This window comes from Mesoplodon mirus, assembly GCF_964341445.2.
Source record: "Mesoplodon mirus genome assembly, chromosome: 4".
NCBI lineage: Eukaryota > Metazoa > Chordata > Mammalia > Artiodactyla > Ziphiidae > Mesoplodon > Mesoplodon mirus.
Genome location: NC_138979.1, coordinates 43,270,531 through 43,292,325, shown reverse-complemented (window position 1 = coordinate 43,292,325; position 21,795 = coordinate 43,270,531). Strand labels below are relative to the sequence as shown.

The 21,795-nt window shown below is 44.6% G+C and overlaps 2 protein-coding genes and 1 pseudogene across 5 annotated transcripts in view; all 3 read left to right on the top strand.

Annotated features, from left to right (window-relative positions):
* The window catches only part of GNB5 (G protein subunit beta 5), a 48,226-nt gene extending 34,575 nt beyond the window's left edge, over window positions 1–13,651 (top strand). For 2 of the 3 annotated variants that reach the window (XR_014293690.1, XR_014293691.1), the window contains exons 8-13: window positions 2,331–2,379; window positions 3,907–4,003; window positions 5,251–5,417; window positions 6,635–8,341; window positions 9,805–10,903; window positions 12,122–13,651. Coding sequence is in view for 1 of the 3 variants with exons in the window: in XM_082617080.1 (XP_082473206.1) it covers window positions 2,331–2,379; window positions 3,907–4,003; window positions 5,251–5,417; window positions 6,635–6,646 (325 nt within the window). In the remaining 2 variants the exon portion in view is untranslated. Of the gene's footprint in view, window positions 1–2,330; window positions 2,380–3,906; window positions 4,004–5,250; window positions 5,418–6,634; window positions 9,758–9,804; window positions 10,904–12,121 lie in introns of those variants that run through there. The other variant, XM_082617080.1, reaches the window with a different exon arrangement.
* BCL2L10 (BCL2 like 10) lies at window positions 12,398–17,349 on the top strand (the record flags this gene model as incomplete). The annotated part of the gene is given in 5 exon segments (XM_082618729.1): window positions 12,398–12,408; window positions 14,172–14,446; window positions 14,449–14,634; window positions 14,637–14,755; window positions 16,980–17,349. Coding segments are annotated over 5 exon segments (714 nt in total). The 3' UTR covers window positions 17,103–17,349.
* Window positions 17,350–18,184: 835 nt separating this feature from the next.
* LOC309802841 (T-complex protein 1 subunit delta-like) lies at window positions 18,185–21,134 on the top strand (annotated as a pseudogene). Its single transcript has 4 exons — window positions 18,185–18,199; window positions 18,460–19,163; window positions 19,933–20,566; window positions 21,129–21,134. The product of its transcript is annotated as a T-complex protein 1 subunit delta-like (transcript).
* Window positions 21,135–21,795: the final 661 nt, after the last annotated feature.

Here is a 21,795-nt window from a genome sequence, read left to right as displayed (position 1 = left end):
GGTCAGGACTTGACATATATATTTAGAAGCTGGCACTGTCAGGACAGCATTTAAAGTATAATCACTGAAGAATCTTTATACTTAGAGGAAAGCACTAGACTTATTCCCCTTAAAAGCCAGAACACAGGGCTTCCCTGGTGGTGCAGTGGTTAAGAATCCGCCTGCCAATTCAGGGGACACGGGTTTGAGCCCTGGTCTGGGAAGATCCCACAGGCTGCGGAGTAACTAAGCCCATGCGCCACAGCTACTGAGCCTGTGCTCTAGAGCCCATGAGCCACAACTATTGAGCCCGTGTGCCACAACTACTGAAGCCTGCACGCATAGAGCCCGTGCTGTGCAACAAGAGAAGCCACCGCAATGAGAAGCCCATGCACTGCAACCAGAGAAAAGTCCACGTGCAGCAGTGAAGACACAGCACAGCCAAAAATAAATAAATAAAATAATAATAATAATAAGGGCTTCCCTGGTGGCGCAGTGGTTGAGAATCTGCCTGCTAATGCAGGGGACACGGGTTCGAGCCCTGGTCTGGGAGGATCCCACATGCCGCGGAGCAACTGGGCCCGTGAGCCACAACTACTGAGCCTGCGCGTCTGGAGCCTGTGCTCTGCCACAAGAGAGGCCGCCATGGTGAGAGGCCCGCGCGCCGTGATGAAGAGTGGCCCCCGCTTGCCACAACTGGAGAAAGCCCTCGCACAGAAACGAAGACACAACACAGCAAAAATAAATTAATTAATTAATAATAAAAAAAAAATTTAAAGACACAGAAGGAAATTAAAAAACCTCTCATAATCACTTGTTAATATTTAAAATAATAATAATAATAATAATAATTTTAAAAAGCCAGAACACAATAAGAATACTTAATTACCTTAGTGGTAGAAATATTAATGAGAATTTTCTAGCTCTTTGACCTCAAATGTAGGAAAGGAAAATGGGAAAAAAAACGATCACTTTTTGCAAATGTGCAGTAATTACCCAGAAAATCCAAGGAAATCAATTGAGAAATTACTACAGATAGTAAATGAGGTTTTTAAGATACAGGATAGAATATAAAGCCACAAAACTAAATTAAATCCCTATATATTCATGAAATAACAGCTTAAACATGCACATTCTCTCACCCATGCTGTTCCCTCTACCCAGAACCCTCTTCTTCTAATATCCACCAGGTCTCTACTTAGGCTGCCCTCTCTCCAGAAGGCCTGATTATTTTTCTTTTTAGATATTTATTTATTTTGGCTGTGCCAGGTCTTAGTTGCAGCACGTGGGATCTTCGTTGCGGCGTGTGGCATGCACGCGGGATCTAGTTCCCCGACCAGGGATCGAACCCAGGCCCCCTGCACTGGGAGTGCGGAGTCTTACCCACTGGACCACCAGGGAAGTCCTTGAAGGCCTGATTAGAGGAGAGGATGACCATAACAGTAATAATCATTAGTTACTGCATGCTTTTTATTTGGCACCATGCCACATTCTTTGTATAATATATATACTGTCTTATTCAGTCTTTTTTTAAAATTTTTTTTATTTTTTTTAAACATCTTTATTGCAGTATAATTGCTTTACAATGGTGTGTTAGTTTCTGCTGTATAACAAAGTGAATCAGTTATACATATACATCTGTTCCCATATCTCTTCCCTCTTGCGTCTCCCTCCCTCCCACCCTCCCTATCCCACCCCTCCAGGCGGTCACAAAGCACCGAGCTGATCTCCCTGTGCTATGCGGCTGCTTCCCACTAGCTATCTACCTTACGTTTAGTAGTGTATATATGTCCATGCCTCTCTCTCGCTTTGTCACTGTCTTATTCAGTCTTTACAGCAGGAAATGTGCTTTATCCTCCTCACTTTTCAGATGAAGAAACTGAGGCTGGGCCAGGTGAAGGCACTTGCCAGAAGTATCCCATGTAGTGAGTGGTCAGTGCAGACAGCTTCCCATGGCTCTGTATATCTGACTGCAGTGTCTGTTTTATAACCACTGTCTTATCCCTTAGCTCTGGCCAAGTCTTGGGAATTGGGTATATGATCAAGGGGAAGCAAGGATACAGGGGACCTGCCTGTGTTCAGTGTCTGGTACAGATATACATATTATCTCATTTACTCCTCACCAATACTCTGCAAGGCCAGTGTCACTGTCCCCTGTTTACAGAGAAGAAAATTAGGTCAGTGGGACCTTCCAGATGAGCCTCCCTTTCTGGCCTCTGTAATGAGTGGTCTGTGTATCCCTAGAAGTCTGGGGGACCAGCATGGGACAGCCTTCCCAGATGCTTCTGATGGGCACCCAGGATTGGGAATCACCACTCTAAGTGCTTTCTCCCCACACTTTCTCTCTGCAGATACTACCCGAGCGGAGATGCCTTTGCTTCGGGATCAGATGATGCTACGGTATGTTTCTAAGTTATTGAGAGCTTCTCCTATCCAAAGGAGAGATATGCTGACCTAATTTTAGTTTTCAAAAATAACTTTTTTCCTGATTACAGAACTGATGTGACTTCAATAAAGAAAACTTGGGGGAAAACGCTAAATTATGTTAATCATTATACCCAAGAAAAATCACAGTTCGGTGAATTCCTTTCTGTCTTTTTAGTTTTAAAACAACATGCTTATAATTTCCTTTTTTCACTTAGCAATAGATTGTGAACATTTTCCCACGCCAGTACATATTTTTCTCCCACATTATATTTTCTTAATGATTAAATAGTTTTCCATGTTATGGATATGCCATCATCTACTTAACCAGTCTTCAAGTTTGGGGTCATTAGGTTTTTTCCAAGGTTTTTTTTCCTGTTAAAAACACTGCTATAAGCAAATATTTTTGGTACTTCTCTTATCATTTCCTTAGAATTAATTCTCAGACATGAACTTGTTGAGTTAAAAATCAGCCTAGTTTTAAGGTTTTTGATACTAATTATCAAATTATGTTGACCTATATTTCAGGAGAAAAAAAATATCCTCCTGTGCCCTCAAAATAGCAAATATCTTATTAAATAATGAATTGTACTCTAATTTGCTATCATGGAAGAAATTACAGGGGAATAGATTGAGGGTTTGATAATAATGAAAATTTAAAACCTGTATTTCAAAAAATATTTAACAAAATTTAAGGGCATACATTTGGGAAAATTCAAGAGCTTTCAAAACTTCCCTACCCTTTAATCCAGCCATGCTATTTCTTGGGAACAATTCTATTCTAAGGATTCTGTTTTTTAGCTATTCTAAGGAAAATATCAGAGATGCATATAAAGATTTTTATAGAAGAAGGATCATGGCTTCCCCATAATTTTATTTGTAAAAGAGAAAAATCAGACATAATCAAACACTTAGCAGGGTATGGCTAAGTAGATTCTGATATATCCACATGAGGAATATAACAACCATATTACTCCTGTTTTTTGAAGATTATTTAATGATATGGGAAAATGCTCACAACATAATGCTAATAGAAGCAATAATGAAACATCCTCCCCATTTAAATCCACACATAAAATAGATTAAGACGGAAGGAAATAGTCCAGATGTTAGTAAATACCTCTAGGATTGGGGGTGACTTTTATTTCCTCCTTTATGCATTTCTGAGTTTTCCTGAATTTTCTGCAGTGAACACATATTCTTTGTCAGAAAAAAAGAGAGGGCTTTCATTTTTGTTTTTGTACCTAAAGAAATCTGTATTTGCTGTTTCTTTGAATCTCAGTAATCCCTGGAGATTGATAGGAATCGGGATAGAGGGAGAAAATACTAGGAGAGAAAATGAAAGAGGTTTTTTCCCTTATCCCTCAAACTACACAAGCCAAAACAAAAACAAAAAAAACAAAAACTACACAAGCCACTGGCACCTGCCTGTAGCTCTGTGGCCATCAATGCACCAAACAGGATCCAGAAACAAGTGCCTCTTTGTCTTCTTTGTCACCCCAGTGTCGCCTCTACGACCTCCGGGCAGACAGGGAGGTTGCCATCTATTCCAAAGAGAGTATCATCTTTGGAGCTTCCAGCGTGGACTTCTCCCTCAGTGGTAAGATTTTATTTCAGAAACTTTCCCGGGACTGTAAAACAGGACTTCAATGAAACCCAGCTCTGCCAAGCTTCCCCTCCTAGCTAAACTTCCTATGGGTCCATGTGCTAAAGAGTCTACTTTTGCACCAGTTTTCCTCCACTGCATTTTTGACAGCCTGCTTTGCCCTGCCTGAAGCAGCCTCCCCAGCCCAGTTCGCTCCACGGGAAATGAAGGCTGGGCCCACCTTATGTTCTTCTTCAAAACAATGATGTATCAAAACTCCATCTGCGCCTTTAGGCATTTCCTCTCCAGCCTTCCATTTTCCTTTCACACCTGAAAAGGGACCCTTTTTTTCAGAGGTGGGGTGGGGGGGAGTGAAGCAAGAGTCCCTTTCTTAATGCCCCGAAGCTCATGGCACCTCTGCCCTCACAGCTGGGGAGGCTGCCTGTGAAAGTTAAGGCAGCACTCGTATGCTGGGTCACTGGACCATTCAGTTTTCCCAGACACCCCCCGGTTGTGTAGCTGTGCCTTTGTGCATGCATGCTGCTACTGGAACGTCTTTTCCCTTCCTTGTCTGCATTGCAAACTCCTATTCAGCCCTCAAAGGCCAGCTCAAGTGTTGCTTTCCCTGTAGTGCCCTTTTTAAAAATTTTTTTAATTTAATTTAATTTAATTATTTATTTTTGGTTGTGTTGGGTCTTTGTTGCTGTGCATGGGCTTTCTCTAGTTGCATCGAGCAGGGGCTACTCTTCATTGTGGTGCGCAGGCTTCTCTTGTTGTGGAGCACGGGCTCTAGGTGCGCAGGCTCAGTAGTTGTGGCACATGGGCTTAGTTGCTCCGTGGCATGTGAGATCTTCCCAGACCAGGGCTCGAACCCGTGTCCCCTGCATTGGCAGGCAGATTCTTAACCACTGCGCCACCAGGGAAGTCCCCTGTAGTGCCCTTCTTGATCCCCCTTCCTCTATGATCACATAACACTTCACACATAGCTGAGCACTTCCATGACAGCCCTTACCACAGGGTGCTGCAATGATTTATGAGTCAGCCTGCCCACCACCACCCTCCACAGGGGCCAGCAACTGTGCTTTCTCCTCTTTGAATCCCCAGGGCAAAGCACAGTGCCTGGCACATAATGGGCACTAAATCACTGTTTATTAAATGAATAAATGAATGAATGAATGAGCGAGTGCATGAGTGAGAGTCATGAAAAGAAAAACAAGAAGGAAGGAACTGGTTTCATAACCATCATATCCTCCTGCTTTAAGGTCGCCTGCTGTTTGCTGGATACAACGATTATACCATCAACGTCTGGGATGTCCTCAAGGGATCCCGAGTCTCCATCTTGTTTGGACATGAAAACCGTGTTAGTACTCTACGAGTTTCCCCTGATGGGACTGCCTTTTGCTCAGGATCATGGGATCATACCCTCAGAGTAAGAGAGAAGTTTTTCTACTTTCCTCTGTGTGTGAGAGCAGGAGTGATTGGCCTTCCTGAAAGCAGAGAGGTCAGAGTAAGCTAGGATGGGCCTGGGCAGCCAAAATAGAGCTCTACTTTCAATTCTGTAGCCACAGAGAAATGATTTGCCTGGAGAGGTAGTGAGTTCCCCATCAATGCAGCTGTTCAAGCATAGATACCCTAAAAGTCTGATTCCAGCCTTTGACAAGTCATATTGCCAGTCTCACCTCCCAGTAGTGCTGGATTCTTAATCTTTGGTCACAGACGCCTGTGAAGCCCACACAGGGGCTTCAGGAGACCTATGAAGCCCCTGCAATTATATGCTAAATTGTGTGTGTGTGTGTGTGCGCGCGCGCGTGCGCGTGTACGCATTTTTTCCAGGAAAAGTGTCCTCATGGCTTTTATTAGATTCTCAAAGAGCTCCATGACTTTGTCAGATGTTGGCTCCCTAGAAATGCCACCAAAATAACCTGTTCATCAAGCAAAGCTTATCTCACTGTGGAAGATCACAAACTTGACAGTTTTATTAGCATTTCAGAAGGGGAGAGCAAAGGCAGGTATTTATGAGGTTTGGGGAGTCTGGTTGAAGGCAAGTCTTTTGATGGAGGGACTTAATTAGGATTGGACAAATTTGTGGCATAGTTTAAGATTGTTGGACACAGGGTCGGGGGAGGGAGAGAATTTCGAAGAACGTCTTGAAAAGTAGGTGGTCATTTGATGCTGTGTACTGTCGTGAGAAGTGTGTGTCTTTTCTAAAGAGGGTAATTGAGTAGTCTAGTCTTAGGGTAAATAGATAAAAGGATTTTTGTGAAGTTCCTGAAACAAACAGTAAAGTTACCTGTGACTTCATCATCCTGGGCAAGAGTTCGCTAAATTAATAAACATGTCAATGTACCCAGTGAGCTGAATGGGTACAGAGGGTTCTGGTTTTCAATCTAAGAGTTACCTTCCCTAGCAAGAAGGCCACAGATGCCCTTCAGATGATTAACTAAGGGAGAGGGGGAGCCAGGGCCAAAGAAGCACCTTTGAGATGCTAGGAGTAAAGTGTTATCTTTCTAAGACATGTGAATGCTCTATTTTGGATGTAGTGTGTATGTTTGTGTATAGTAGACTTTGATTTTATCTGTTTAAACTCAGGTTTTACAAGTCATTAACTGAAAACAGACTAAATATTATCTATTTGTGTCTTTGCAGGTCTGGGCTTAATCATAATGCACATATAGGTACCTGAGAATAGAATTTGAAATCGTCACATATAAATAGATCTTGCTTCTAGAGGATCTGAGAGTTTATTGCAACTTAGCTTAAGTGAGCAGCTCCAGGACTGAATGTTCAGCAAGCATCTCCAATATTACTGTTAAAACCACCACCCTGGAAAGATCCCAGAATGAGCCTTCAGCACTATGAGAACACCTTCAAGTACAGTGTTTTTCATTTCAAACACTTTTTAAAATGTATCTTTTTTTTTTTTTTTTTTTTGCGGTACGCGGGCCTCTCACTGTTGTGGCCTCTCCCATTGCGGAGCACAGGTTCTGGATGCGCAGGCTCAGTGGCCATGGCTCACGGGCCCAGCCACTCCGTGGCACGTGGGATTTTCCTGGACCAGGACACGAACCCGCGCCCCCTGCATCGGCAGGCGGACTCTCAACCACTGCGCCACCAGGGAAGCCCAAAATGTATCTGTTTTTAAGGTTATTCTAAACTGTCGTCTCAACTCATTCTATCCCCAGTACAGTTCAGCATATAATATATTCCATATTGTTTCCTTGAATCAAATTTATTTTTCAGAGCACTTTAAAAGCTGATTTTTCTCAGTGTACACTGTGACTTTTGGAACCTTCCCCTGCAAGTGCTGACTTTAATGGACTGTGTGAGAATGACAGTGTTAATTGGTCTTTGATAGAAGAAAATGCCAATTCCAAATGTAATTAGACAGAATCAATTTTTTAAAAGTGTGTTTTTATGGTGAAAGTAGCCTTTTCAGCCTTGCGTCCTATTGTATTTTTTAGGATAAAACATTTTCATATGTGTAAGCAGTTATAAATGAAGCAGAGATATCATAAAATAGAAGGTTTGATGTGTGAATCTTGTGATGGTGGGATATATCACTGCATCATGGGGACAGGACTTTTTCTTAGAGGGAAAAGCTGAGTGCTGTTTGTGACACAAATGCTTCTCAGAGCAACCAAAACCTTTCTGTGTGGGAACATAAGACAGTAAACTCATTTAAAAACCTGTTTGTAGTGTTAGACGTATTAGGATTAGTAGCATCTACTCAGACTAAAATGAACCTTGTCCGTATCAGTTACACTCATCTTTACTGCATTGCAAGTGCAATTACATATACAAATTAATTGATAGGGTAGGTCTCGAATGATAATGTCTTTGTTTCACTTATATTGAGGAAAAATAACATAAAATATATCTTGTCTTTATTTGAAATTCAGCAGTTCCTTCTGGAAGGTACCAAGTGCTTTAGTTACAGGATCCCTTATTTTCTGTTCTGTCTTGTTTTAAGGTGTAGAGGCTTATTCTTTGTTTTGGAAAACTCCTCATTCATAAAGATGGCATGCATCACTTAGGGAAATAAAAGGTCAGCTCTGACCAAAAATGGTTCCTGGGTGAGGCTTGCCCTGTGGGTGGTCTGGGGTCTGGCAGGCCAGGTTCTCATGGTGCCCGAGGGCTGTGTGTGCTGAGTCCCCTGGATCCTCGGTCCCCTCTCTTGGCCCTGCTCCAGCCTGGCCCTTTTCCTAATGGTAGTTCTGGCTTTGCAGGCCCAGCCGCAGGCTCTGCTGCTTGAAGTTGCCCTTCCAGGGCTGGAGCCATCCGACAGGCCTGGACCCAGTGCCCCTGTAAACCTCAGGGGGCGTGCCAGGCCCACCTGCAAAACAACTTGTTCAGGTATCAAGATGGGCCCAGTCAGTCAAAAATTACCCAAGCCAGCTTTTCAATCAACTCTTTTGAAATAAACATAATGATTATATGCAATCATTTGCCAAGAAAACATTTACCAAGGGTTTTACTACACAGCAGGCCCTGGAGTAGAGAGAGAAAATATGAAAGGCTACTGCTCACCCCCCTACCCCCTCACCCCACCTCCTCCCGCACCTCCCAGACCTCCACCCCGCCCTACCCACCTTGAGAGCCCAGAGGGAAGGCAGGGAGGGAGCATGGTCCAGAGGGACAACTTTTCAGCCACCGTCTCCCTCTAGTAGATTCCAGTCTGAACAGGGGCTCAGGGAAATGGGCACAGGGTCTACCCAGCTCCTGCCAACTGCCGAAGGGCTGGCCCCACAATGTGTCCTGTGAAATTCTCAAGCTCTGCTCCCAGAATGTTCCTGAGCTTGTTCCTGGGCTCCTAGTTAGGGCATCCCCTTCCCTCTCTCCCACAGACCTTTTTGTGTCTCTGCAGTCTGACCTGGGCCTCCCAGAAGTGAAGGAAGCCAGGGCAAAGGAAAAGTCACCCAGACTCTGGGGAAGCAAATTCAAGGTTATATGTTTGGAGAGGTGGGGGAGCATCTTCAGTATATGTGCAAAATAGCCCCTAACTTTCCAATCAAAAAAGTGACCACAATGTGACCACAAAAGTGACCACATTTCAGCCATAAAAAGAAACGAAATTGAGTTATTTGTAGTGAGGTGGATGGAACTAGAGACTGTCATACAGGGTTAAGTAAGTCAGAAAGAGAAAAACAAATACCATATGCTAACACATACATATGGCATCTTAAAAAAAAATGGTTCTGAAGAACCTAGGGGCAGGTCGGGAATAAAGATGCAGATGTAGAGAATGGACTTGAGGACACAGGGAGGGGGAGGGGTAAGCTGGGACGAAGTGAGAGAGGGCATGGACATATATACACTACCAAATGTAAAATAGATAGCTAGTGGGAAGCAGCCACATAGCACAGGGAGACCAGCTGGGTGCTTTGTGACCACCTAGAGGGGTGGGATAGGGAGGATGGGAGGGAGGATGGGAGGGAGACGCAAGAGGGAGGGGATATGGGGATATATGTATACGTATAGCTGATTCACTTTGTTATACAGCAGAAACTAACACACCATTGTAAAGCAATTATACTCCCATAAAGATGTTTAAAAAAATAAATAAAAAATAATTTTTAAAAAAGTGACCTTCAAGGCCCTAAGAAAGTATTCCCTCACCCCCATGGGCAGTTAGCCACCTCCCCTATAAGTATGTAATCTCACAGCGCCTGTTGTTTAGTATTTATTGATGAAATACTTGGTTGGAAATATACTACACCACATGGAGACTGAAGGATAAACCCCAGGTAATAAATTATATTTTGCATATTGAAAATAATGCTGAGTGGAGATTTTTAATCAGGTTTTCTTTTTTTTAGAGGACGTGGAGGCAAAGCTACCAAACCATTGCGGTGAAGGGGCCAAATAGATGTGCCCCGAGGTGTGCATAGCCTTGGACACCCCCTTTCCAGCCAGAGAAGAGAAAGGTTAGGCAGACAGGGGGGTCAAACAAGGAGGTATGATGATGACAGGTGTTTGTGGGAAATACCTGTGAACTGAAACCAAGGCAGCTGCTTTGGAGGGAATGGGCGGCTGGCCTCCCAGAAGTAGGGCCCTGCTGCTGGTCCTGTTCTGGAATGAACCCAAGGCCAGAGCAGGCACCCCATATCCACTTCCCTCTTCCCACCCTGGACCTCCTCTATACCCTTCCCGGGATTATAAGTGGCTTAAAGGCAGTACAGGTTGTATGGGCCTTAGCATCCTTGCCTCTCATAGTTGCTTGGCCATCTGGCTAGAAGGTGGTCCTGCTGACACTAGGACTCATCTATAAGAGGGGGACAGCATGGGGACAAAGGATGTGCACCTAGTTTCAGACCCAGCTCTACCACTTTTACAGGATATACAATGTCTAAATTTGTCTCAGCCTTAGTTCCCTCATCTAGGAAATGGGACAGTTCCAAGGTATGTAAAGTACCTTCCCCTCCTCCCTTTCCTGTTCCCTTCCTCTCCTTTCCAACTCCTTTCCCTTTTCCCTCCTCCCCCCTCCCTTGCCCCATTTCCTCCCTCCTCTCTCTTCTTGTCTCACCTCTTTCCTGATCCCCTTCCTCCTCCTACCTCTCCTCCTCTTCTTCTCCCCCTCCTCCCTATGCCCCTTCCCCTTGTTCATTCTTTTCTCTCCTCTCCCCCGACTCCACATAAGCGATCCCTACTCATGTATCAAATTGGTAATTATCATCAATTAGAGATTCATCTGGGCCAGTGGTTCTCAAAGTTTTCCATCTTAGGATCCCTCTACACTCTTAAAAATTATTGAGGACCCCAAAGAGCTTTTTGTTTATATGGATTTATATCTATCAATATTTATCATATTAGAAATTTAAACTGAGAAAAATCATAAAACACAAGAATACAGAAGCACATATTCCAGTGATGATGCCTTCACCACACATCAGTAGCCTCTGGAAAACTCCTGAGAAAGTGAGTGTTTTAAAAGCCACACGTACAGAAAAGAGTCAGTATTATTATGAAAATAGTTTTGACCTTGGAGGATTCCCTGGAAGGACTCCCAGGGTCAGATCAACTTTGAAAGCAGCTGATCTGGGCTAATGAGCCCTTTTCCAGCCCCTCCCTGTGAGACGTCCCTGGGGCCATTCAGGCCCTTGTAGGGGTTTGGAAGAGGAGGAGGAAGGTAATTGAGAGAGGGTGGCTCAAGCGGAGGCTCTGGGGCAACCGTATGCGGCACAGGAGGGGCCCTGCGGGCACAGAGAGGCAGTGGGAAAGGCAAGAGACCAATGGGGGCTGTGAATCACTGAAAATCTCTAGATATTTTCAGTATTTTAAAAACAAAACCAGAAACCATATAAGTAAGGCTCACCAAAAATGTCACATCTTGATTTTTTGGTTAAAAGTGGGACAAGCGAGCCTGGTAACCCTGGTCAACTCATACTAATAATACAGGCTCCTCTGTAAAGAGCTTTTACTATGTGCCCGGTACTATGCTAAGGCCTTTGCACATACCAACTCACGTAATCCTTGTAACAGCCTATAATGCAGTTTATTGCCTCCATTTCATAGGTGGGGAAATGGAAGTTGGGAGGGCTGAATAACTTGCTCATGGTCGCCCAGCTTCTGAGTGGCAGAGTGGGGATTGTAACCAAATCTGACTGCAAACTGCATAGGAAATTCTGTGTGGAGGTTAATTTATTCATTTGTTGTTTGATTGCACTGATAATTATTAGAGTTAACCAATGACAGGGCCAGAGGATCTACCTCTAACCCCCAGGCTACTCCAAATCTAAGAAAAAACTGTGTGCTTGCTGCTAAAATATAATGTTCAAAAAGATAAAATCACGACTCCCTTGAAAATAAAACATGAACATATATCAAAATGTTTATTTAATAATTAATTACTAAGGGAATTCGTAAGATGTCACAACCAGCTCAGCTTGACTTACAGAGATTTTTTTTTTTTTTTTTCTGTACGCGGGCCTCTCACTGCTGTGGCCTCTCCCGTTGCGGAGCACAGGCTCCGGACACACAGGCTCCGCGGCCATGGCTCGCGGGCCCAGCCGCTCCGCGGCACGTGGGATCCTCCGGGATCGGGGCACGAACCCGCGTCCCCTGCATCGGCAGGCGGACTCTCAACCACTGCGCCACCAGGGAAGCCCGACTTACAGAGATTTATATTCCCTTCAGGCAAAATTCATTTGGCTCACCATAGAGGAATCACTGGCACTGGCAGATAAGGCACTCAGCAGTAGCATTAGCCAGCTCAGCCTTTGTAAGGGGAATTCTGTTGTTGCCACATCCTCGGTCCCTGCTTCATGGCCTCTTCATTCACGGTCGCATGGACCAAGCACTGTGGCAGCTGTGTAAAGAAGCTCTCTGACCTTCACAGAGTACAGGAGTTTGTCTACCTGATTATTAAGAGTCTTCTCTGCAGTGGCTGCCCTTTGGATTGGAGGCGTTGACATGGGAGACGAGTATCTTCATTCTGCCTCTTCAGAGGGTTCCAGCCACATATCTCTGTCCAAGATTTCCTTGTCACCAATCTTCAAGGCCCTGACCATCCAGCCAAACCATCAGCAACTGCCCATGAATCAATGTAGATCTGTACTCTGGCCATCTCTCCCCCCAGGCATAGTGTACAGTCATATATCCTGTTTGAATTTCTGCCCACTGGGAGGATTTTCCTTCACCATTGTCTTCACAGTCCCCCACTGAGTGGGGCTATAATGCTCCAGCTGTCCACTTTCATGTAGTACCAGCATATCATACAGACCCATCTATAATCCACGCTTGAGTTTTCTCCCTCAGTCAGCTGGTCATAAGCAATCCCCTGAAGGCCATAGGCATGGAACAAGAGAAGAGGCAAACAACAGGAGCTGTGTTGCAGGGGTCTGAGCCACCTACTCACAATTTACTTGTACCTCATGGACCCGCCTGAGTTCAGTCTCTCATATACCATTTCCACTTGATGAAAGATTGCTGCTGTGCACACCCAACCTTAAAACAAGGCATGTCAGACAACGTCCATATTATGAGGAGAACTCAAGCTGCATGGTCACCTCATTCAGCCTCTATGAAGACCTAGTAGCAAGCCAGAACCTGCTTCTCAAAAGGATAGTCATCTGCAGAAGAGGACGTAGATTTGCTTCACAATCCTAGAGGTCTGCACCATAACTGTAACGGTGCTTGCCAGAGGCTCCATACAGCTTCTCTATTTGATACTTCAAGTATCATTGGACCTGCTGGATCATAAAACCCAAGTGATAAGAGTAGCTTGTACTGTAGCCTAAACAGCTGCAAGAGCCTTCTCTTGTTCTGCTTCCCAATCCACCTGCCTGTAGATGGTTTGAGGTTGCATACTCAAATGTGTATGTTGCCTCCAAAGTGACCTACCGAGGGTTGTGCCTCCTTTTTGTCGGTGATACAAGCTGCAGCAATTCATCTTCCACCCTGACGGGGATATTTCAAAATGCTCCAGACCAATGAACCCTCACAAATTTCACTGCTGGTACAATTCTATGTCAGTCTGTGTCCAATCAGGAGAAAGAAGCCATAGAGTAACATGAACAGAGAAAGATTAGTATAAGAAGTATTAACTATAATAGGGAATTGGGGTAATGAGGGATTGGCCAGTAAAAAGTGGAGAATTCTAAGCAATATAGGGTTGGTAGCTATAAGAAGCAGCCAAAAGCTGGGTACTCCCTCAACCTCTATTATAGTGATAATTTAACTGTACTGTGATTGCCTGTTTCTTTGTCCCATCACTAGACTCTAGGGTCCTTGAGAGCAGGAACCACATGCCTTGTTCTCCATTATATCTCCAGTGCTAAGGGGGAGACCTACCACCCCCAAAGACTAGGAGTAAATGAGTGAATGAATGAGTGAATGCAGCCAATATTGGCACTCTAGCAACCTGCAGGAGAATCATCCTGTTTCCTGCCACATATACCAGACCCAAAGAAAGGTACCTCCAACACACACCTGGATGCTTCAGTCCAATCTGAGAAGATGCTGATAATCCTTTCAAGGGAGCCGCCAGTGGAGGGCTGTGTGTAACCTTTGTCAACCTCTCCTAAAAAGGAGGCAAAAGTCTAGTCCAGCTTCCCAGACTGTCCCCACTGGGTTCTTAGTCCCCAAGCCAGAGCTAAACAATAACCCCAAAAGAGTCTCACTCTGCCCCTGATTGTTATGTGAACACATGCACACAGCTGGGTCTCGCCTATTGGGGCCGGAACAGGTGTAGATGGGATTCCCATCAAAAGCTCCTCTCCGGACCTGGGAAAGCAACTGCCCGCGGCGGACCGGGCGGAGCCGAGTCAAAGCGGAGCGGGGAGGGGCGGGGCGCGGGCGGGGCTAGAAAACAGGCCGGGTCGGGCCCCGGCAGAGGCGGAGCCATGGGGGACGCCTTCTGGGAGCGCACAGCCAGGCTGCTGATGGACTACCTGGAGTACTGCGCCTGCGAGCCCGGCACCCCCGTGCGGACGCCGTCCACGCCTGAGGCCGCCGTGCTGCGCCCGTGGCCGCCCGGATACAGGAGACCAACCTGCACTTCTTGTCCCAATACCGCGGTTTCCGCGAGAACCGCGTCGAGCTGGTGGCCTGGATGGCGCAGGAGCTACTCGCCAACAACCGTGGCGGCCCCAGCTGGGCCCGCGTAGCAGCGCTCGTAACCTTCGCGTGGACGCTGCTGGAGAGGGGGCCCGTAGGCGGAAGAAGACGGAGAATGAAGACGTTTGCAGAGACTGCCGGTTCCTGGTGGCCTTGCTGTGTGCTCAGCTCTCCGGACGGCACCGCGCCCGGCTGATGGCGAACGGCGGCTGGGTGAGCGCGGCGGGCGCGGGGACCCGGCGTGGGTGGGAAGCCCGGGACGCGCCCACGCGGCCGGCGCCCGGAGGGACCCTGCGGCGCCAGCCCCGTGGGGCGTTCGTTTCAGCAGGCCTGGGACATTCGTGGTGAAGTTCGGCTTTCTCCTCTACTGGCGGAGTCAGTCACCGAAACAGGTCTAGCTAGACGGCTCTCATACTAACCCATTCTGAAACAGCAGCGCACGACTTGGGTTTGCACACTTTGGCCTTGTTCTTGACCGCCCTCGGGGTTTTAGGGTGCGCTCATGTTAGGTCTGGATGCTTTGCTTAGGTAGAAATTCCCAAAGTGGCGAAGTCAGCAACGGGGTGGCCTGGGCCAGGTGGGTTCTTTCTCCAACACTTATTAGTTGCACCTTTTTCCATAGACCCCATGGCTCTGCAGGTCAGAGCACGCCAGCCTAAAACGTTAGAATGAAAAGGCAGCCCCTTGTCCAGCACCCCCATCTCTCAGGAAGAGCTGAGGCAGAGGTCTCTGGGGGGGTGGGGGCAGGGGGCAGTGGTTGCGCGGGCACCCCGTGGTGCTGACGACTTGAGGTTCCTTAACTTCTGATTCACTGCACCCAGCCCTCAATTGGGAGATAGCCAGGCGCCCTGGCGCGCAGCTGTAAGCCATTGATCTCTGTGGTCTAGGCTAGAGCGGGAGGCCCTTGCACTGCGGCTCCTAAACTGAGCTCATGATCAGCGAGAGTCTGGCCAGCCTTCAGTAAGAAGGGAGAATGCCTCCTGGGTTCTGAGCGAGACCTCTACTTCTTTCTTCTCCTCCTTACTGGAGTTGAATCAGCAATCGTGGTGACCCAGGTTATAGAAGAAACACAGCCAAACTATTAAAACCAACAATTAAAAAAAAATCTAAGAATCTAGGGAAGACACTGCAGGAAACTTAGCCTCCTGTTTTGCAATTTCCTGGTAGACCTGTATTGATGAATTGGGTTCCATTTGTGGAGGAGAGGTAGTATTTGAATCAGAACCTTGACCTTGCATGAACAGTTTGAGGTGTTAGCATTAATTCCATTCTTTTGGGATGGGAAGGGATGGGGAGGCGGGGTCTTCAACTATTCAGGCCTGTGAACTCTCAGAACCCCACCTGAGCCATTTGTCTTAACAAGGCATTTGGCCCCCAAGGGCACTCCGCACTAAAGAGGAAATTGATAGGGGGCATTGTTTTTGTTCTCATCTTTTGGCTAATCACCAATGAGTAAGGAACAATCTTTTAACATCAAGAAGCAGAAATTCTCCAAATGAGTAAACTAGACATGCCCACACCTCTCTCAGCTGCAGTTAAAATGCCACAGGCTGGATTTCAAGTCTCTCCCCCACCCCCATTTTTCTGACTGGAACTGAACTGCTTGCTTTATTGTCTCAGGGGATACCTTTCAATTTAGTGATTTGTCAATTTCCCCAACTGGCATCTTTGCTCAGGAAAGAACATGATATAGTATTCTACCTTCCTCTCAGCTTTTTTTTTTTTTTTTTTTTTTTTTTTTTGCTGTACGCGGGCCTCTCACTGTTGTGGCCTCTCCCGTTGCGGAGCACAGGCTCCGGACGCACAGGCTCAGCGGCCATGGCTCACGGGCCCAGCCGCTCCGCGGCATATGGGATCCTCCCAGACCGGGGCACGAACCCGTATCCCCTGCATCGGCAGGCGGACTCTCAACCACTGCGCCACCAGGGAGGCCCTCTCTCAGCTTTTGAAAGAAGTGAATGAAAAGATGAGTATTCCTGCTCTAACTGACAAAGTTGTGTCCCTTATGTCCTTCTACCCCCTATGTTAGACTACTTCTTACAAATACTAACTCAAAGATTCCTAATTACAAGTTACCTATTGCTCAGGATTTTCTTTTTTTTTTTTTTTTTTGCGGTACGCGGGCCTCTCACTGTTGTGGCCTCTCCCGTTGCGGAGCACAGGCTCCGGATGCGCAGGCTCAGTGGCCGTGGCTCACGGGCCCAGCCGCTCCGCAGCATGTGGGATCTTCCCAGACTGGGGCACGAACCCGTGTCCCCTGCATCGGCAGGCGGACTCTCAACCACTGCGCCACCAGGGAAGCCCCAGGATTTCCTTTTTTTACATTTTAAATTCAGGAGTTGTCTTAGTGTTTAATCTAGAACCTCAGGTGTATTTTATTGAGTACAGGTTTTGAGTGTTATGAAGCAATCTAATTCTCTTCTCCCTCCCCTTATAGAATGGATTTTGTCTCTTCTTCCAACGTTCATTGCAGCCATCTTGGGAAAGACAGCTGGTCTGGGTTTTTCTCTCATATTGTACAGCAATGATCTTAATCTACTTCTGGTCAAAATTATTGTGAGTTCTAAAATTCTTAACTCATTTCTACCTGCCTAACTGTGACCAGCCAAGCAAATTTGAGATGTGAAAGAACAAACCAGAGTAAACCACCTCCTGAGACATTTTTACCTGCATTCATATAAGTAGTCCTACAGTGATTCAGCCAGCATTTTAACTCCTGACAAGTACTCAGAGATATTAGGACAAAGGCACAAATGGCTCTTCTTTAAATGGGAGACACAGGGATCTAAAGGCTTATTGCTCCAAAGAATTACAGAAGAAACTGCTTTCCATTAAATAGGAAATACAGTGCTATTTGCTATGTTTGGATATGAGTGGATATGTATCTCTCATCTATCCATGATTTCATGTGCTACTGCTGACTAATCTATCAGGGCACTGTGTCGGGGTGTAAAATGATACTACAAGTCCTCCGAGTCACAGTTTAGTTTAACAAAGAATGTAATAGTAAATCCTTTTATAAGGAATTCTTTCTAAATCCTTTAAAATGTAATTTCTGGGACTTCTAGGTTTTTAGGGTTAATATATTGAAATTTTATTTTTCTGACTTCAATAAATTATTAAATCTTTAAAGTTTTAATTTATGCATCTTTAAAAAAACAGTTGGTTTTGCTTGGGATTCAATAAGTCTTTATTCTTAGGAGTAACTTGATTGATGACAATTTCCTTTTTATTGTCTCTTTAAATACAACACATACAATTATCTTAAACATTTAATCAGTACACAGGCACATAACAAGTCCTTCTCTTTCACCTTCTATTCTGTAGTCAACCCATCGCTTGAAGTAGATGGAGAAAGAAAACTTTACCCTGTACCTGAGCCCTATGAATTTCAAAGACAAAAGATAGCTTAACAGGAGAGAAACATACAAATCTTATTTGATGTTAATGTTTTTTACAGGGGACTTCATATAAAAGACGTGAAAACTCAAAGAAGCAGTAAGACTTGGGGTTTATATACCATTTTAACAAAGGGTGATAAATTGTGGAGGTATGACTAAACAAAGAAAAGGGGCTTGGGCTTCCAGGGGTGGTATATTGTGGGACAGTGACTAAGAAATATATGGGGGAAGCTAATGGAAGATGAGGATTATTTTAGTAAAGTTAATGTAGATTCATCTTGGTATTAACTCCCATTGCCAGTGATAAGAGTGTTCTCCCCTTCCTGGTACAGAAGGCACCTTTCTCACAGGAAATTTATGCCCAGCTTTTAGGCAGAAAGGGGTCAGAGAGCTCTTCCTATATATGCTATTTCTCAGTTGCTTTCAGCTAAAATAATCAATATGCCAAAGTGAAATATTTGGGGGTAACATGTTCTGATCCCCTTCAGTGGTTAATAGAGAACACAGTTATTCTAGTGCCTGCTGGAATTTGCGTCCACCTGTCCTTTCGGAGCCCACACAGACCCAACCAAGCTTGCTAGCAGCCAGGGGAAAAGCACCCGTGAGGACAAGAAGCCAGCACAGATCTGCTTCAGCAACATCTTCGTGGCCAAAGGTGTTGCCGATGCATTAGATCAAGACTTGGACCAAAAGGAATGGATAAAATGATTCAAGATGGAAGAGGTGATGTGACCGTTACAAATGGTGCTACCATTCTGAAACAAACACAAGCATTACATTCAACAGCCAGAATGCTGGTAGAGCTAAGGCTCAAGAGAAAGAAGGAAATGGCACCACATCAGTGGTCATCATTGATGGCTCTCTCTGATTCCTGTACCAGGTTTTTTCAGAAATGGATTCATCATTTCCAAATCACTTTAGAAGGATTTGGAAAGGGTATTGAAATCTTGACATGCCGTGACCTGTGGAAGCGAGTGATAGAGAAGTGTTGTTAAACATTGCAGCCACTTCATTGAGCTCAGCAGTTGTCTCTCAGTATTCAAGTCTTTCTCTTACTTGAGTGTAAATGCAGGGAGGAAAGTGATTGATCCAGCCACAGCTACTGTTGTAGATCTCAAAGAGGTCAGAATAGTTAAAAAACCTGCTAATGCCCTCCAGGGTATAATGCTAAGTGAAATAAATCAGACAGAAAGACAAATACTGTGTCATCTCTCTTACAGGTGGAATCTAAAAAAAAAAACATAAAACCTCATCGATAGAACAGGTTGGTGGTTTCCAGAGGTGGGGGTAGAGGGGTGAGAGAAATGGGTGGGTAAACTGTTCTAGTTTTTTTGCTTGTTTTTAGTTTAAATAAACTATCTTTTTTTTTTTTTAAAAAAAAAAAGGAAACTTGGTGGGACAATTGATAATTTTGTGTTGGTGGAAGGGCTGGTTCTCACCCAAAAGGTGGCCAATTCCTCTGACATATCCAGAGTTGAAAAGATTAAGATTGGGCTTAAAAACAGATCATGATAATCAAACAGTTTCTGCTATGCCCACATGGATGGAGCCCTGAGGAAAGACAGACTATATTCTAAATTTAACGAAGCAAATTTTAAAAATGGATATAATGTCTTTCGCATACAGAAGTCTATTTTTTTTTTTTAATTTTCAGTTCTCATTGTCAGACCTTGCTTTTTTTTTTTTTAAATTAATTTATTTTATTTATGGCTGTGTTGGGTCTTCGTTTCTGTGCGAGGGCTTTCTCTAGTTGTGGCAAGCGGGGGTCACTCTTCATCGCCATGTGCGGGCCTCTCACTATCGCGGCCTCTCTTGTTGCGGAGCACAGGCTCCAGACGCGCAGGCTCAGTAATTGTGGCTCACAGGCCCAGTTGCTCCGCGGCATGTGGGATCTTCCCAGACCAGGGCTCGAACCCGTGTCCCCTGCATTGGCAGGCGGACTCTCAACCACTGCGCCACCATGGAAGCCCCCAGAAGTCTATTCTTCAGACACGCTCTTAGTGATCTTGTATTAAATTTCCTGATCAAAATGAAGATTGTGGTAGTTAAGGACATTGAAAGAGAAAATATTGGAACCAAGCCAATTGCTCATACTGACCAACTTAACTGCTGACCTGCTGGGTTTGGCCGAATGAGCTGAGGGGGTCAATTTACATAGTTCTGGCACACTGCTCAAGATTACAGGCTATATTATCCCAGGAAAAAGTTACAGCTGTCGTTCCTGGTTCTAACACATTGGTGATTGATGAAGCTGGGCCTTCAGTTCATGATGCCCTATGTGTTATTCATTGTTTAGTAAAGCAGAGAGCTCTTATTGCAGGAGGTAGTGCTCCAGAGATAGAGTGGGCCCTGTGGTTAACCGAATATTCACGAACATTGAGTGGTTTGGATTCCTACTGCATTCATGCCTTTGCGGATGTTACAGAGCTCATTCCATCTACACTAGCTGAAACTGCTGGACTGAATCCCATGTCTACAGTCACAGAACTAAGGAAACCGGCATGGCAAGGAGAAAAACTATAGGCATAATGTCCAAAAGGATGGTATTTCCAACGTTTTGGAGGAACTGGTTATTCAGCCTTTGTTGGTTTCAGTCAGTGTACTGACTCTAGCAACTGAAACTGTGTGGCCCTGCAATAAACCTTTCTCTGCTCCAAACTCTGATGTGTCAGTTTGTTTGTCTTCACTGTATGTGGGGCACATGAACTTGCATTTGGTAACAGTATGAAGTAGGATTCACTTCTTATAAAAGAAAAGTTGGGGTGGGTATTTCAGCACTGTTTATAGATGGTCTGTTTTTTCCCAGCTAATTTGAATGTTTTCTCTAGTTTGTTGACTTATCTTTTCCTCTACTAATAGCACTCTGTCTCAATTACTATATGTTTATGACATGTTTAAACATCTGGTGTTACAGTCTAATCTACCCCGCCATTCTTCTTTCTCAAAAAAAAAAATCCTTGGCCATTTCTGTGAATTGTTTAAGTTGAACTCTGAAAGCCAGTTTATAAAGAATCCGTTAAGACATTGCTTTAGGATTTTAAATAGAATGGGATTGGATTATAAATCAATTTGGAAATAAGTAGTAACTTTACAATATTGTGTCTTCCCTTCTAAGAACATAACTCCTGTTCCACTTATTTAGGTCTCTTATGGTTTTCTTCATACAGGTCCTGTGTTTTTGCCAGGAGTAGTCCAACTCTTTGAGTTCTTTTGCTACTGGGAATAGAATCTGGAGAGGATGTTTTGCCTTCCCAGAGAGAGCCTGCCTTGAAGAGAAGAGCTCACAGGACAGAGGTCAGAGATTGGGGGTGGGATGGAGCATGGAGAAAAAGTTTTGATGACATGACTGAAATCTCACAATTTGGTTGTGCCTAAAGCTAGTTGGGGCTCAATAAATTTACTTTTCTGCTTAAGCTGATTTTTTAAAAACTTTTATTTTATATTGGAGTATAGTTGATTAACAATGCTGTGTTAGTCTCAGGTGTACAGCAAAGTGATTCAGTTATATACATATACATGTATCTACTCTTTTTCAAATTATTTTCCCACTTACATTGTTACATAATATTGAGCAGAGTTCCCTGTGCTATACAGTAGGTCCTTTTTGGGTATCTATTTTATATATAGCAGTGTATACATGTCAATCCCAAACTCCCTAATTATCCCTCTCCACCCCCCACCCTTCCCCTCTGGTGACCATAAATTTGTTCTCTAAGTCTGTGAGTCTGTTTCTGTTTTGTAAATAAGTTCATTTGTATCGTTTTTAAAATATTTTTTATATAAGTGATATCATATGATATTTGTCTTTGCCTGTCTGACTTACTTCACTTAGTACGATAATCTCCAGGTCCA